Source organism: Podarcis filfolensis (genome assembly GCF_964270895.1).
Source record: "Podarcis filfolensis genome assembly, chromosome: 5".
Lineage (NCBI taxonomy): Eukaryota > Metazoa > Chordata > Lepidosauria > Squamata > Lacertidae > Podarcis > Podarcis filfolensis.
The window spans coordinates 84567943-84586362 of record NC_139608.1 but is presented as its reverse complement, the minus strand read 5'-3'; the positions used below and the strand labels follow the sequence as shown (position 1 = coordinate 84586362).

General features: G+C 43.9%; 1 protein-coding gene across 3 annotated transcripts in view; it reads left to right on the top strand.

The window, feature by feature from the left end:
* Window positions 1-18420, top strand: part of ADK (adenosine kinase) — a 202381-nt gene that overhangs the window by 151920 nt on the left and 32041 nt on the right. For all 3 annotated transcript variants that reach the window (XM_083615945.1, XM_083615944.1, XM_083615946.1), the window contains exons 8-9: window positions 1325-1360; window positions 6561-6675. In XM_083615945.1, coding sequence (XP_083472071.1) covers window positions 1325-1360; window positions 6561-6675 — 151 coding nt within the window. The remainder of the gene's footprint in view (window positions 1-1324; window positions 1361-6560; window positions 6676-18420) is intronic.

Genomic DNA, 18420 nt, shown 5'->3' with positions numbered 1-18420 from the left:
TCTCACAGTTTTCAACCAGATGTCTACAGGAAGCCTGCAAATGTGATGAAAAGGTGTGGTCATAGAATCATAGACTCACAGAGTTGGAAGTAGAGTTGGAAGGGACCCTGATGGTCATCTGGTCCGTCCCTTGCAATGCAGGAATCTCAACTAAAGCATCCATGACTGATGGCCATCCAACCTCTACTTAAAAACCTTCAAGTTGACCAGTGGTTTTCAGCCAGTGTGCCGTGGCACCCTGGGGTGCCTTGAATGATGGTCAGGGGTGTCGCGGGCAACACTGGCCTCTGTCCCTCTTTCCTTCCCTCCCTCCTCTGATGCCCTCTCACATCTCTGCCTCCCCAAGGCTTGCACAGCTGTTTGCTGCAGCAGCCCTGGCTACAAGCTCCCCAGGTGAATGGTGCCTCTGAAGCTGGCCAGAGGGTGCTCCCCAGGCCCCTGTGGGGCAGTGTGAGGAGCCCTTCTCTTTGGGGCAGGGAGGGGCAGCTCAGAGACCAGGGGGTGCAGCTGCGGCTGCCCAGAAGACTCCCAAGAAGAGGGGAGAGGAGAGGAGACTGAGGAAACACTCTCCAAGGGAGGGCGTTCAAAAAGGGGTGAGAGGCTGCCAGGGGTGACATATCTGGGCTCCTGAGCCCCACAGGGGTGCTGCAGAAAAAAATTAGTTGCTTAAGGGAGCCGTGGACTCAAAAAGGTTGTAAACCTGTAAAGTAGACAGATCTTTTGAGCAGTTCTGAGTTAAAATTCAGTGTTAGGTTGAGCAGGAAACTGCATGTTTCATATTATACCGAACTGATGCTGGAAATGGCACCTCTGTATTTTTATTCTGCTCTCCTCTGAAACAGCCAAGGGTCATTTACTCTGATTTGTGGCTTCATCACATGCTAATTTCCTTACCAGCTTTGTAGTCACAACATGGGGTAAGCGATCCTAAACGTTATTGGGGAAAGGTGAGGGTGCTGTTTGTAAATTTGGCTCTCCAGCCTCACTGCTGTGGCCTTTGCGAAGTGTGGTAGAAATGATTAATAGTGAAAAGTCCTGTGGTTAACTGTACCCTTTTCTGTTAAAGGCCATTAGTCCAAAGTTACTTTGCCAGTGGGGAGGAGAGCACACATTTTCCTTCCATCTCTCTGAAGTGTGTTGACACTTCATTGCTATCTTGTCAGGGGAAGAAGCAGCCTTTTCATCGCAAGTAACTGAACAACTGCATGTGGGCATATTGAGATAATTATGTAAAAGGAGACTGCCTGAATGAGCTTCCAAATGTGTTATTTCTTTATTATCTAGCACTTTATAATTAACTGTTCCCTTTTTATTATTATTTCAGGAAGCTGCCACTTTTGCTAGAGCGCAAGGCTTTGAGGTGAGTTAACCTATGTTGCACGCTAAACAGATTCTAAAGGGTTTTTTTCCCCTTGCTGATAATGAAGTTCTTTTGGACAGTGATTGATGTGCTATTATACTCTCCAAGCCTCGCAGCAGTTGCCATAGAAACTTGGCAGTCGTCATGGTTTCTTTGTTCTGCCAGCTCAGTGTTATGACGCACTCTGCTAGGTCTGCACCCAACATCGCCTACAGATGTTATTTATTGAATTTTGAAAAGCCTCTTGGGAAGCTGAGAGGTTGGGCACGGCTTCAAGCTGCCTCTGCAGATATGGGGCCTGTCAGTTTGCTCAGTTAAAAAGCCACCTCATTAGCTGAATTACACTCCATAAAGATCCAGTGCTAAAGCATTGGTGAGGCAGGACTAAATACTGAAATATAACACCATTTTAAATAACTTAAACTCTGCCATATGTGGATTATCGTCATGCAAATGAATTTTAGTAAGGTGGTATGTGGAATTGTTAAGAGCTGATTAACGTAAACCCTGCCTTTTACACTCAGTCTCTTTTGGAGAAGTGGGCTGTTCTTTTGTTACCAGGCACAAGTGGTATTTTCCATTTGGGTTTGTACAAATGTGCAATCTCCTAACAGCCACACACAGTCTCTGTCTTTTGTTTAGTCTATTGTGCATCATTTTGAGATTGACTTTAGTATTTTTATTTGCAAATGCTTCAGATTCTGGAGGGTTTATCAGTATACCATTTCCCGATAGCCTGGTCAGGAGAACTACTATCTATAGGACATGGGGACTGTTTCCTAGTGTTCACCAGACACTATATAATGTGACAACCAATGTGTTTGATATTAAGTGATCCTTGCAGTCCAATGTGCATGAAGCCTTTTTCTGTACATGTGCATCTGCCTTAACCCCTCAAGTGTTTTGTTCATCAGGCAAATACATCAGGAAAGCTGATGCTTGGGCTGTTCAGTTCCCATTTACATTATCAGACCCACACAGTTAGGGGACCATACGCTGATCTGATACTTTCCTTTGGGTCTGGGCAAGTACAAAGGAAGAGAAAGAGAAGCACATCTGTGGTGTGTCTTTGTGTGTATGTCCAATTTGGATTGCTTCAAGATAACTCAAAAGCAACACACATCTGCACCATCTTTATAATGTTAACGCAATATGCTTTGCAGTTTTATTTTGTGGTGGCTGCTTTTATAGAAATGAAGAGTATGCAAATTGAAAGGTGTTGTTGTTGTTTTTTACAATCTCTATTAGAATAAACAGGATTTGTCAAATAAAACAGTGTTTTGGGTCTTTGGGATTTAGCACAATTTATTTGAAATCTATAGTATGGTGTAGTAGAACAGCAAAGAATGGAAGTCGTGTATTAGCCTTGCCCTTTTTATGTTTTCATTTCTTCCTTAAGCTGAAAACCTGGGGCATGCCTGGTTTAAATTAACACCGAGTGACAAAATGCTTTTGCAAATGTCTGCCAAACACCTTTTTATTAACCTTTCCATTAGCACTTTCTTATACTTCCTAGCACAGTTTCTGCTGAACATCCTAAATCTGCCACGTCTGATTTCACTGCATTAGCAAAGTGCACAGAGATTGTGATCTTATCCCATATTGCCCCCTTTGCTTGGCAGCAAGTGACATATCAGATCTGCCAATGGTGATATATGATGTTTGATAATGTGTCCATTGAGGGTTTTTATTCTGTAACTTTAACATTTTCCCCAACCTCACAGCGAAAAAGGAGCAATGAAAATGGTTCACCATTAGATCTTTTTAGAATCATGAAAACTAAAGGGAAAATTATAGTAGAATAAGGGCTCTAATTGACTGCTGTTTGAGAACATTATCAGAAGCTGCCTGGAGGTCCAGTATACACAGTTGCCCTTAGGACCTATAGCATAAGAAATACTAAATAAACGCCTTTTCTTCTTTAGCACAACCTATATACTAAGACGGTCCTTTCTTAGTATAAATTGTGCTTCTGATTCAGGCCAGAGTCCCAAATCTACATGAGAACTACAGGTCTGAGTTCTGGAAATATTTGATGACGGACTGAACCACTTTGGAGATGGGTGAGGGAGCCACATTATTAATGTAGGAGATTACATCCACTTAGAAAACTGATGCATCATGGAGAACATAAGCTAGTGCTAGTTATTTAAGTACAGAGAGGCTTTCCATTTGGATGAAAAATCCACTCTCCCCACCTTCACTCTAAAGTGGTATGTTGAGCAAAAAGCTATCTAAAACTGGATTAAAATAAAGAATTAGCATAAAACTGCAGAGCAGTAAGATTCCATGGTAGCAAAAACAACAAACTTTGCAATCAACTGTAAGTAGAGACAAAGAGAACCATTTTCACATGGCACCCAAATTTAGCACCTGGAGGGAATTTCACAACTGGGGTGCCACCACAGGAAAGGACCTGTCCCAAAGTATTACCCAATGTGCCTCTGGGGGCAAAGACCTGTGTAGAAGTACTTAATGACTGGGCAGTTTCCTCTGGGAGCAGAGAGTGCTTTTTAGGTATTTGTTGTGCCTGGCAAGCTTTGTTCCATTGCTACTTGTATAACTCAAAAGAAGATGCAATAAAAGAATGCCATAACTGTTTGTACTGCACAGAGAAATTTTGTAAAAACCTGCAGCTTTGTACTTTGACTGATTAAGGCTACTACTAAACATTATGGGAGAGGCACGACTGCCATCCAAAACAGCTCTACATTTCCTCCTTTCTGTGGTAACTTCTAATAAAATGATCTGTATGCCTTTTTAAATTAGTCTGCCATAAACTTTGGAGACAAATAACCATGGTTTTATTTCCTGGTTAAGGTCAGTTACACCTGGCACTACGTTTTGGATAATATATATTTTAACAAAAAATCAAAAGGGGGGGGGGAATCTCAGGCAATAAAAAGGGTTCAGAAATATGCAGTGAGAAAAGGCAGTTTGCATGCTGGTGAGATAAGCAACATAACCTCTTGTAAGATGATCTATGGTTTCCTGGGACTACGCAGGCTCTGGGAGAGGAGCTTGTAACTGTTTTCTCCTGCCTGGTCTGTTTTACTCCCACACCGCAGTGCGCTGAGCCACAAGCCAAGATTTGGCTTTGCAAGTTATCTGAACCCAACCTTGTGGTTAAGGTCTCTCCTCCCTAACCACGAGCTGTAACTAAGGCTTGTTCTCGGCTACACCTTGCGGTTACCGAGGAGAGAGCTTAAGTCCAGGATCAGATGACATGCTAAGCCAAATCTTGGCTTATTTTAGTGCTTCATGGGGGTGAAAAAAAGACTGGGAAGAAGCAAGGCAGCTAGGAGCTCTTCTTCAGGAGCCCATATATTTGTGTGTCTTACTGTGATACGTAAACCAGGCCAGAGCAGGGCAAAGCAAAAAGCAAAGTAGGTGATGGGAATTGCTGGTACATGTCTTAAAAGATGTCCCTGCTAAGGATTTAAAACGAAGAGCCTTTTGTACTTTATGTAGTATTGCAAGAAAGTCAAATTGGTTCTAGTGGGATTCTGGACACAATTAATTAAAACCACTTCAAATATAAGAGGATCATGCTAAACAGATAACAGCTTACAATATGCGGTGCAAGAATTTGTATGTCATAGAGTCAGACTGATTTGTACGATTATCCGAAAGTTTTGGATTTCTTAGTATAGATTGGATTTATCTGTAACAACACTGACAGGTTGTAAACGAACGTGCCAAAGGAGGGCCAACTTACACATGATGAGGGTAATCTTTGATTGGATCTCCTGTATGTTTTATTTGTTTAATCAGGCACAGGAGGCACAAAATTTGATTAGAACAATAATTATGGGGGACATTAACCTTTTCTTCCATGTAATTTCTTCAGCCTCCATGGTTTTTCCTCCCATCCCCACAGTGCTGCACGAGTGGAGCAGAGTCGTGTGGAGGATTTTCACCCCATATTCTGCACTGCCAAAGAGCCTAGGTTCACTAGCATCTGTAGCGTCAAATTCTTCAGACTCAGTTTTTCATTTTCTCAAGTGGGCACCGGGATACCACCAAGTGGCTTGTCATCCTCCAATCCCTTGAAGGCAGGGCGGGGGGGAGTCATCACTCCCAGAAGATCTTTGAGTTGTCCCTCCCTTAGAGTGGCAGTTAATTTCTTGTACCTTCCTTGAAAGGGACCTGGTTTTACTGGTGCTCTCCCTGTATTCCGCAAGTACTGTGCCCTCATTCTTTATTTGTTCTTATTGTCCAAGGTGGAGAGATCAGGCACCACTGATGGGTATTCCATCTTTTTAGCTAAAATAAAGGAACAACTTGGAGGCTGGCCTTATCTGTAGGTAGCCTAAGGCCTCATAGGGCAGGGACAGAAAACACTTTTGTTAGCTTGAGGGATTTACTCCTGTCCAATATCACCTTGGTACAGATCTTTGTTTCCAGTCTCTCCATGATGCCCCTTTTGCTCTTCTCTGCCAATGAGGATGATGGCTGACAGTGAACAGAAAGCCATTCGAAGGGGTAAGGGCTAAAGCAAGGGTTGGGGTAGAAACCCATAACCCACCCATCCACCCGCCTTGTGCTGCAAGCTGCCTAAAATGCTTAGTAGACATAGATGCAGTTGTTCATTTGTGGATCAACTAACAAAGTGAAGAACACCATGTATGTTCACTTTGGGGAGAACAGTGAGATTTTCCAATCACTCTTCGAGACAAACTTCTCTCTCTTAGTGTAAGAATTAATGGCAGCCAAATGGCAACGACACCAAATTCCTTGCATTAGTATGAAGTTACAGGGAAACATTGTAATTCTAGAAAAATGTGGGCAACACTAATGCACATGAAGTTTAGTGTCAAGAGTGAAGTGATACAACTTTGGAAAACGTTAATCCGTGCATGTTAGAAATGCAAGAGAGGTCAGGAAAGTAGTGTTTTCTGTTTCACTGACCCTTGTTGGTGTAGGCGTGTGCCCTATGCCGCCTTTTCTTAACATTTTTTCCGCTCTCTCCTGTTTCTAAGTGGAGTGGATGTTTCCACATTCGTCTTAAAACAAACGGAATCCAACCACAGTTAGTTAAACCAAACAAGGTTCTCAAACCACAGTTTGAACCCGAATGGAAAAGTATTTTCATATCTAAAGTAATTTCCTTACATTATTCAAATAAAGTTATAATCTCAAGTGTGCTGTTCTGTACTACGTACAATACATCTTTTGTTTTTCTTTTTTGTGTCACCAGACTGAGGACATTAAGGAGATAGCCCGGAAAGCACAAGCATTACCCAAAGCGAACCTGAAAAGACAGCGGGTTGTCGTATTCACCCAAGGGAAAGAAGACACTATTATGGCCACAGGTACGTAGTTTTTAAGCATTATATCCAAGGTATATAAGGGATGACGCGTATATAAGTAAAACCTCAGCGCCTAGGACTTGCCGATCGCATGGTCGGCGGTTCGATTCCCTGCGGCGGGGTGCGCTCCCATCGTTGAGTCCCAGCGCCTGCCAACCTAGCAGTTCGAAAGCACCTCCGGGTGCAAGTAGATAAATAGGGACCGCTTACCAGCGGGAAGGTAAACGGTGTTCCGTGTGCTGCGCTGGCTTGCCAGATGCAGCTTGTCACGCTGGCCACGTGACCCGGAAGTGTCTGCGGACAGCGCTGGCTCCCGGCCTCTAGAGTGAGATGAGCGCACAACCCTAGAGTCTGGCAAGGCTGGCCCGTACGGGCAGGGGTACCTTTACCTTTTTATATAAGGGAATAGTACTCCATTCAGTATTGGTTGGGTCTCAGTGGGCCGCCACATTTCAGATAGGATGCAGAAAAATGAAAGGGTTCCAAGCAAGGAACAAAGTGGATTAAAGATTTGGAGTATATGGTGCCTGAGCATGAAGTGCACTTGTACAGTTGTGAAAAAGAAGGTGGGGGTGGACAGGCAAAGAAGCATCAGAACAGCTTTTCTGGGAAACAAAGAGAAGATTGGCTGAACATTTGAGCGTATGTTAGCTATGGCTTAAATCTAGGGGAATCCCGCTTTTGTAGGACAGAACTAGAACTTCAGGAGTTTCTTGAAAACCATGATGATATAATTACCAATAACAATACGAATCTTAATACTAATATGCTCTGGTTAGTATCCAATGTTGTTTCCTCTGCTGATGGGGGAAGCCTTCAGAACATGTTTTAGGGAGGCTGGGGTATGGGGGAAGAATCACCATAAATTGCCTTCCTCCTCATTCCACTGACAGATGCTCCCCATCATCAGAGGGAATACCGCAGGATATATAATATATTTTGCTTCTCCAAAATGTTGCATAAAATTGAGTTTATTGTACTAATGGCCACAATCCAGCACTGCTTGGAATTTTAATCATCCTTGCATGTGGACACCTGACACAAGACCTGCTTGTTGATTGTGTGTGTGTGTGTGTGTGTGTGTCTATGTATTTTAAGATCAGTGATGTATATTATAATGTGAGTTGCTTCTTACAAAGCAGGTTGAAAATATTGATTCAAATTATTTTTATTCTGGTTTTATACATTGAGCATTAGCTACTGAATTATGTTGGCCACGAGCATGAGTTCACCATACAACAGCTGCTGAAACAGTTAATTCTTTTAAGAGGCGGCAATGGAAATGAAAGTGTGTACTGTGAAGTGAATTTCCAGTTGCTTTTATTTGAAAATCCCACTCTAAGGGTTTCCCAGTTGGCAATTTCCCCATCTTCTGAAAGTGGGCAGGAGGTGCTTTTGTGAGGAAGAAATGATGATATGTGATATTCCAATTTAAGCATTGCAAACATGACTGTCTGGGGGGCTTTACATCTTCTTTTTAATTTAGATTGCCCATGCTTGTTTATTAAACAGTGCTGTAGCTTGCTAACCTATGCAGCAGGGAATGCTGTTTGTCATTCGTTTCTGTGCAGCAAAATGTATTTACATACAGTTCAGTACTCTATTGCTTCATCTGTGGTGATGAGCTGCATAACCCTAACCTTACCACTACTACTGCTAAAACATCTACTCCAGTGGCAAGAGTTTTGTTGGATATTTCATAGGTCATAGAGGTTATACGGGAGCTATCCACACAATGAATTTTAATCATGGCAGACACTTGCGTCAGAACCCCGCAGCGTATCGATACACAATGTTCATTTTTGCTGCCATGGGACTTCCTATATTGCTTCTGAGTCAGCTTTGTCTTAAACCAGCTTTTAAAAACTCAGTATGAGAGCAGTCCGCTCCCTCCCAAATTAATTTATGACCATTCCTTCTGGGACAACTTCAGAATTTAAACAAACCTCCCTGCCTTCTATGGCTGGCTGAACCAAGATGATAATAAGGGCCATTTATGCATACATGTTAGTAGCTTCTGTCACTAAGCATTTGTTTCATTCTTCGAGCTGGAAGTGATAGCATATCCATTAATCCACTCTAAAATACTCTCTCTTTTTTGTAATTAGAAGTGTATTTGAGGACTAATGTTTTCTAAACCGTGCTGTTTGTTCCTTATGAAAATCAAGTCAAAAGAGGGGATGCCCTTCCTCTTTTTTAAAAAAAGCTAAATATGCCTAATAAATTCAAGATGGATAGAGAAGTGTATGCCACAGTGTCAGCTCCATAAGCAAACATGATAAATGTTAAGTCGGTTTTGAGCCCAGGGATAAGCTGTTCAGCACACAAGCGTAGCCGAATCTCTTTGCCGTGTTGTTATTCGTGGCAGCCAAATAAATGTCAATAATAAAAGAGAATTAAAGATTTTCATTTCCCAGAGGCAGTCCCTCTAATACGGCTTGATCTTCCATTTCATTTGTAATTCGTTCTTGTGTCAGGACGCAGCCATTCACCAGGCAGTGTGTGACATGAAGTCGTTTAATAATGATTAAGAACATAAAAATGCATGGCCTGTGGGGCAATTCTCCAAAGATATACCAATTTGTTATTATTTCCTCCATACACACTCATACACCCTTCCTCTCCTATTGAATATGGATCAGCCTCCTCCAGCCTCGCAAACCGTACATTATAAAATGGTTTATGAGAGATGGGCTAATGGCAGTGGGCACTCTAGCATGCTCATGAAGGTGTGTGCTTTAAGCCACCCAGTTGAGAGAATTTTCTACTTTTTAACAGCAGACGCGTTGCCGTCATAATCTAGCCTTTGTCCTGTGGCTCAAGCAACTTAGATAACAGTGAATGTTTGACTTTGGGAGGATAAAACTGTCATTGAAATTCTACTCAGTATTGATCCAGAGCAGATTCCAATGTATAGTTACTCAGAGTAAAAACTTAAACACGTTGCAGGATTCCCCAAAAATAGACCCAAGGCAATTGTATTTCATTCAGCAGAGGAAGGAACTCATTCTAACTAGGTTGACATTAACGTGCTCTACAGATAGATTAGCTAAGACACCATATACAGTGAGGGGGGGGGAAGTATTTGATCCCCTGCTACATTTGCCCGTTTGCCCTCTGACGAAGAAATGACCACGTGATTCTAATCTCATCTCCTTACATACAGTGAAGATACCAGGAAGCCTGACATCTGGCTGGTTGATAGGGGATCAAATACTTATTTCACTCATTATAATGCACATCAATCTCTGACTTTTGTGTTCTGGGTTCCTGGGGTTTTTCCTGTTGTTATTCTGTCTCTCACAGCTACAATAAACCTACCATTAAAATTATGGGCTGCTCATTTCTTCGTCAGAAGGCAAATGGGCAAATTTAGCAGGGAATCAAACACTTTCCCCCCTCACTGTAGAACGTGCGCTATTTCGATTTTGGATGAGGCCAAGGTTAAGTTGTTCACTGACACACAAGGCATTAGAAGAAGAAGAGTTTGGATTTGATATCCCGCTTTATCACTACCCTAAGGAGTCTCAAAGCGGCTAACATTCTCCTTTCCCTTCCTCCCCCACAACAAACACTCTGTGAGGTGAGTGAGGCTGAGAGACTTCAAAGAAGTGTGACTGGCCCAAGGTCACCCAGCAGCTGCATGTGGAGGAGCGGAGACACGAACCTGGTTCCCCAGATTACGAGTCTATCGCTCCTAACCACTACACCACACTGGCCCTCAGCATTAGAAAGAGATAACTTGCTGATGTGTTTAAAAATGGTACCCATTGGTCAGTGTGTCAAAATGATAGGTAGTTTGCTTTTTAACAAGGTTTTCAAAAGTACTGAAAAAACATGGGGGGGCCACTAGGTGGCGCATCGGAAGATGGCTGACAATAACATCTCTCCGATCCACACGAGGTAATTTGGAGGCTATGATGGGGGTAATTAGCCTCCTTAACCCCCCCAGGATTGTGGGGGGGACGGCCCTTGCCTGCTGTGCCCTATACCACCCCGGAATTTGTGGGGGTGGAGGCACTAGGCACAAAGCCCTCCTGTGGGATTCCGGCACTCCTGGATGCCGTCCCTGATTCGTGCCGCTAGTTGCAAGCATCTTCAAAAGAAACAATTTGGACGAGATAAATTGCACATGCTTCAAGGAAAAAGGGGAGTAAAGACTGCTGACAAAAGAGATCTCTGATAACAAGACAAGAATAAAATATGAGAAGATACGTCAAGATACGGTATGACTGAGGGGGGAGGGGGGAAAAAACCTGCCTTCATTTTTCTTATGTGATTTAACAAGAATCCCCTCCCCTAATGAGTCAGAAACTTAAGCTGTGGATTTAAGGCTGTGTGGAGATAAACTTTCGAACCAAAGCAATGTTTCAAGATGAAGCTGGAAAGCTAAGAGTTTTGGAATGACGCAGTTAAAAATGCCGTCGCCATTTTGGGAGGCATTGTTGGAGCTCTTGGGTCTGGGAGGAGAAAGAGAGAAATAGAGTTGTTTACATATCGTGGATCAACTTCTCGGTGGGACTTAAGAGCGACAAATGCCAAATTTATGATGGAAAGAGTGATGTTATCTAAGAAGGAGATATATGGAAACCATCTGGACTTAGTGGAGGAACGGGAAATCCACACAGGATTATTATTTTGCTTATCGGCTTAAGGAGACTAACAGAAGAGATCGTAAAGGAAAAATAGAAATTATATGAACACGATATGATGTGGAAACACCAAGATAAGACTGGATAGAATTATGAATTTTGTTTGGACTGATTGGGACTGATTTGGACATTAACGCAGTAATAAGAAGATGATCTGAATCCCCCGTTGGATCTTGAAGTATGGGTTCCCCCAACAAAATTTAAAAATTTGGCTTTGTAATTTGGAATTTATGTGATGTGATTTAATTTGATGTGATTGGCCAGTTAATAAAAATTATTTAAAAAAGAAAAAAAGAAAAAACATGCTGAAAGTGCTGTCTTGGGCAAAGATGTGTCAACTCAACGGATGTATAATTATTCTGGGGCAGCAGACAATTGTGTGGAAAAGCTGTGGTCTTAGGGGGCTTCCCCTCCCCCCCAAAAGACCTTCCGCCTAAAACTATTTGAATCCAAATATAGTCCTTGTTCTTTCATGCACGGGGCCCTAGTACTTTAATAGCACAGTTCAAGAGCGATGCAAGCCTCTCTATCTCATCAAAAGCCTCCCACCTGAACTCAGGATCTCCTTGCAGATTGCTTGAATAAAGCTTTTTCATAATAGATTGTTTGCATGAAAACCTACACTCACACAGGAAGTTACCTGTGTGGGAGAGGAATTTGTGTCAATTTCCCCACCTCAGTGTGGCATCTCTGGTCTCCTGTGAATGTACATACCAGGGCAGTATTCTCTGATGGTGTTCCACATCACTGTTTACTGCACTGGAGTTAATTTCCTCAAAAATAATAATAATAAAATCACTTGTAGTGATACTCCACCATTAGTTATGGGTAGGGTGAAATCTTACAGCCCAGTTGAAGCACACTCACAGAAAACATGTGTATTTATATTACATTTGTATTGTTTCCTAAAATACATATATTTTGTATAGTTGCTCTCAAGGGAAGGGCTCTACTTAACGTCTTATAGCAAATCCTTGGAAAAGGACCCAGACTTCTCCCCTTTCTTCAACTCAGATATTCATAGTAATGGTTGACATTCATTGTACCAGAAGACAATGCAGAATCAAATATACAGGGAGTAATAAAGGAAGAGGGACGCGGGTGGCGCTGTGGGTTAAACCACAGAGTCTAGGACTTGCTGATCAGAAGGTTGACGGTTCGAATCCCCGCGACGGGGTGAGCTCCCGTTGCTCGGTCCCTGCTCCTGCCAACCTAGCTGTACGAAAGCACGTCAAAGTGCAAGTAGATAAATAGGTACCGCTCCGGCGGAAAGGTAAACGGCGTTTCCGTGCGCTGCTCTGGTTCGCCAGAAGCAGCTTAGTCATGCTGGCCACATGACCCGGAAGCTGTACACCGGCTCCCTCGGCCAATAAAGCGAGATGAGCGCCGCAACCCCAGAGTCGGTCATGACTGGACCTAATGGTCAGGGGTCCCTTTACCCTTTACCTTTTAATAAAGGAAAAATCCAGATGTGTTGAAATTAGTCAGCCCTTGCCATTTACTTTAAAGGAAGTGGGATTGCCTGTAAATTTGGGCACTGAAATTAAAGCAGACGTATCATGAATTTACCATATCATAAATTTATCAAGTTTCCTTCTTCTGCAGTAATAACAGACTCAGATTTAAAAGCTAACTTCTGTAGCCAGCTTAATGATAGATCAATAATATGTTGCTGTTAACATTTTTTTTCTTGCAGGATGCAGAAAGATCAATGTCTGTGGTGCCTTAGGTCATGATCAATACTTTTAATAAAACTTCCCTTTTTTTTACCTTTGTACGCTTTGCTTTTATTAATGTGCGTCTCTTTTGTTTCAGACCATTAATGGTTTTCTGATAATGTCATACTGCCCAAGGTTGAGGCTGGTTTGAATTTAAACCTCTAGTTAACAGTGATTAAATCTGCTGGCATGCCTTACCTTGTAGAAGACATTAGCATTTGAATACAGATCTGCTATTATTGAAGCTCAAATGTGCATGTGTGTTTTAAGCATTTTGGGAAGGGTAATTTACAAATAAGTGTCTTTATTAAGCAATAATGTTCTTGTTAGTAATGCAACAAACTATTACTGATGCTCTCTCTATTGAGAGCTAGTGCAGATGTTCAGAAAGGGGTGTGGAACAATGCTATTGAGACCATATCATTTCTGAATGTGCACAGCCTCCTGCCAAACATCTGGCTGATTCTTCCCCCTACATTTTAAAGGGATACAGTCTCAGGAGGACTGTAGCACATGCTGCCCCCCCCCCCATGTTTCGATTGCCTCAGTATTTTTCAAACAACCTCTGGTTGATGATGTTTTGCTGCTTTGTTTTTTATAGATTTGAGATATATGGTTAACATACTTTGGCCGCAGTTAACAATTCTGTCAAGCAAAAGATCCATGCTTTGAAGCCTTAATGTGAAATATTTATGCAGCTTGCTATTATTGCTCCACACAAACTATTCACACAGAAATTGCTTTACCGCCTTTGGGATTTGATCGCTCACATCATAGTCATCCAATTAGACAAAGTGGCCATTGGTTCAGGTCCTTGTGAGTTTACATTAAATAATTTAATATTTAGTTACGGCTGATGCCACCGGAGTCATACATTTTCCGTGTTTGATGATGACAATGATTACACTTCCTAATAGTCCTTTTACAGTCTCATGAAAACAAAATGAGAATGTTATGTATGGAATGGTTCTTAACTGTTTTCATCTTGGGGTATTCTCTTTGCTGGCCTTTGTACAGAAGGTGCTGAAGTTTGGAGGCGGAAGGGCTAGATCCCTTGATGACCCTCATACCATGTACAGTGGTACCTCGGGTTAAGTACTTAATTCGTTCCGGAGGTCTGTACTTAACCTGAAACTGTTCTTAACCTGAAGCACCACTTTAGCTAATGGGGCCTCCTGCTGCCGCCGCGCCGCCACAGCACGATTTCTGTTCTCATCCTGAAGCAAAGTTCTTAACCCGAGGTAATATTTCTGGGTTAGCAGAGTCTGTAACCTGAAGCGTATGTAACCTGAAGCATATGTAACCCGAGGTACCACTGTACAGTGGTACCTCTGGATGTGAATGGGATCCATTCCGGAGCCCCGTTCGCATCCAGAGCAGAACACAACCGTGTGCAGGTCATGATCCGCTGCGTCTGCGCATGCGCGTGATGTCATTTTGAGTGTCTGCGCGACCGGCGAAACCCGGAAGTAACCCATTCCGTTACTTCTGGGTCGTCGCAGAGCGCAACCCGAAAATGTTCAACCTGAAGCTACTTTAACCCGAGGTATGACTGTACTGCATAGTCTCGATCTGCTTAGAAAAATTACTTGAAAACTTGGGTTAATTTCCATTTTTAATTTGTTGCTGTAGCCCTCATCTTGTGACTGGAGTTGAAACAGAATGGTGGGAATCCTTGAATTTTTGCGGGAACAGGGCTTATAAGAAGGACCCAGCAGAGTTGGAGGCAATGTTGTGATCCAGGGGAGGCACAGCTCAAGTCTAAAAGTGGCAGCCAAGAATCTGAAGCACTAGAAGCAGGAAACTTGTCCAATATAAGCAGATGGTTGCGTTCCAGAAGGCAGCAGAGGCCTGGCTGGTGGTATTTTATATGTCTGTAGTGGATCCAGGAGACTGTCTTCACAACGCAGAGTACTAACCACTATACGATCACTATACAAGCCTTTGATTATTTTAAACAAATGTTACCAGGAATCCTGCAGGTGAGCTTGGAAAACACACCTTGGTTGTGTTTTCTTGGGTCCACTTTTTCAAAGCCTCCATTTCAAGCTCTGGCATTGGATAAATACAGCCAAATCGAAGTTTGGCTCTCCCAGACCCAAGTCACACAGTTGCATGTGACATTTCAGCAGCCTCACATGTGTCAGGTTTGGGGGGGGGGGGAAGAAATGTGGTTGCTCATGCGCAAGCATGAAAATGCAGAAGTTCATGCTAGTTCCTGTCTATAACTGCTTCTTAAAAAACCATCTTTAGATTCGGCCACAATGGGCAACTATCGCCCAGTCTCAAATCTTCCATTCTTGGGCAAGGTGATTGAGCGAGTGGTTGCTGAACAACTCCAGGCACGCCTGGAAGAAGCGGACCATTTGGATCCCTTCCAGTCGGGATTCAGGCCTCATCGTGGGACTGAAACTGCCTTGGTCGCACTGGTTGATGATCCCCGGCGGGCTAGGGACAAAGGTGAGAGCTGTTTCCTAGTTCTGCTGGATCTCTCAGTGGCGTTTGATACCATCGGCCATAACATCCTTCTGGACCGTCTTGAGGGGCTGGGAGCTGGGGGCACTGTCATACAGTGGTTCCGCTCCTTCCTCCTGGGCCGTGTTCAGAAAGTGGTGGGGGGGGATGAGTGTTCAGACCCCTGGGCTCTCACTTGTGGGGTGCCTCAGGGTTCTGTCCTCTCCCCCATGCTTTTCAACATCTACATGCAGTCGCTGGGAGAGATCATCAGGGGGTTTGGGCTGGGTGTTCATCAGTATGCGGATGATACCCAGCTCTACCTCTCTTTCAAATCAGAACCAGTGAAGGCGGTGACGGTCCTGTGTGAGTGTCTGGAGGCGGTTGGAGTATGGATGGCAGCTAACAGATTGAGATTGAATCCTGACAAGACAGAAGTACTGTTTCTGGGGGACAGGAGGCGGGCAGGTGTGGAGGATTCCCTGGCCCTGAATGGGGTAACTGTGCCCCTGAAAGACCAGGTGCGCAGCCTGGGAGTCATTTTGGACTCACAGCTGTCCATGGAGGCACAGGTTAAATCCATGTCCAGGGCAGCTGTGTACCAGCTCCATCTGGTACGCAGGCTGAGACCCTATCTGCCTGCGGACTGCCTCGCCAGAGTGGTGCATGCTCTGGTTATCTCCCGCTTGGACTACTGCAATGCGCTCTACGTGGGGCTACTTTTGAAGGTGACCCGGAAACTACAACTAATCCAGAATGCAGCAGCCGGACTGGTGACTGGGAGCGGCCGCCGAGACCATATAACACCGGTCTTGGTGGCGATTTTAATGCCCGTACGGCAGCAAATTGGGACTCGTTGACCAAAGCCAAATGGTGGGTTACCCCAAACCTTGATAATTATGACCTGGAACACATCATGAAGAGAACTTCTAAGGACCACAGAGCAAATGAGGCTGGAGTACTCCTCTATCAAATGGCCATCCGTTTGAATTTGGTCCCCTTAAATGGCACATGCCTCCCCGATATTCCAGGGGATTTCACTCACCTGAGCGTTAAATCAAACAGCGTCCTCGATTACCTGTTGGTCTCTAGGGATCTATTTAAGTGTATTTCCACTTTTAAGATCGAGAATGTACAATTTAGTGATCACCTTCCCCTTGTTGCTAAGCTTTCCCTGAACTGGCAGCCGGAGGCTCATAGACATGCGACTCAGATGATAACCAACGAATCTTTCCAAGTAAGAGGAATCAAATGGTCGGAGACACAGGCTCAAAGGTACCTGGAATTCTTTCAAAAAGAAATCCTCGGGCCCTATCCCAACATAGGCTCTGCCTCAGACGAGCATAGCATAGTATTGAAGCGCTTCTACCATCATATGACTGATCTTACGTCCTTCTTCAGGTTACCACCCAAAAATTTAAATCGAAACGAGTATACTCACGGTGCTCCCTGGTATAATTCTCAGTGCAAACAAGCAAGACAGCGCCTCCGTGCTATATATAATGCATACAAGACCTCTGATGCATCTACTCTGCCAGCTAGCTATGCACAAGCCAAGCAAGTTTACAAACGCACGCAGATAATTGCCAAGCGTGAGTGGCAACATAATCGTTGGCAGGCTCTGATTACTGCTTCAAAACCACACAGATCCAGGGAATTCTGGTCTTTGATTAACAGAAGGGGGAGGAATTCCCCAAGGGCAGTCATCTCTGCACCGACATGGGAACGGTTCCTGAAGAAATGCTTCTCACAGGCAGATGCTCCCTCCGACCATCTGATGCACCTGTTTACCCACCTTCCTATTTGGCCTCCCACCGATCCTGACGAAATAGCCAAGTTAATAGCTCAGCTGAAACCGGGCAAAGCCCCTGGGCCCGACCTGATCCCTGCTGAAGCCATCAAACTACACCCACAATGGTGGGCCGGCATCTTGGCCAAAACCTTCGATGCAATCAACGCTTCCGGTCTCATCCCCAAAACATGGAAGGAGGCCATTATTGTACCAATTCATAAAAAAGGTTCTCCAACGGAGCCGGAAAACTACCGTAACATCAGCCTCCTTTCGATCATAGGGAAAATTTATGCCAGCTTTTTGATGACTAAATTATTGCGATGGGTAGATGAGACTAACCAGATTGGCCATGAACAAGCAGGGTTCAGAACTAAACACTCTACAACCGATCATGCGATAGTTCTTTATCATCTGGCACGGAAGTACTCCTCCCCCCCCCGGGGCTACCTCTGTGCTGCCTTCTTAGATCTAAAGGCAGCCTTTGACAGCGTTCCTAGAAATATTCTTTGGGAGAAACTTGCGAAACAGGGCATTGATAGAAGACTCTTATGGCTCATAAGCCAGCTCCACGAAGGTACCCTTGCCAGAGTGAGATTCACTCCAGCGGGCGACCTTACAAATTCGATACCAATAAACAAGGGAGTGCGCCAAGGATGTATATTGGCTCCCTGCCTATTCAACCTATTCATCAGCGACATGCGAGCACCCCTAGTCAACTCATCTCCAAGTACACACGCGCCTAGACTAGCGGATTACCGCTGCCCACTCCTTTTATATGCGGACGACGCGGTAATTCTATCTTATACACGTGTTGGACTAACCAGAGCTCTGAAGATCTTTGCCACGTATTGTCAACTCAATCAATTAACCATCAACCATGCCAAGTCCAAGATCCTGATCTTCTCCAGAAGCCGGAGATTATACAAGTGGAAGCTTGGTGGGGCAAAAATAGAGCAAGTCCTAAAATTTCAATACCTAGGAGTTATTTTTCAATACAATTTGGGGTGGAAAGCTCACATTCAACACCTACTTAATAAGGCCAAAATCTTGTCATATGCGCTCCTCCGATTCTTCTTTTCGGACGGAGCTTTGCATGTTCCCTCGGCCCTAAAGGTGTTCAAGGCAAAAGTGG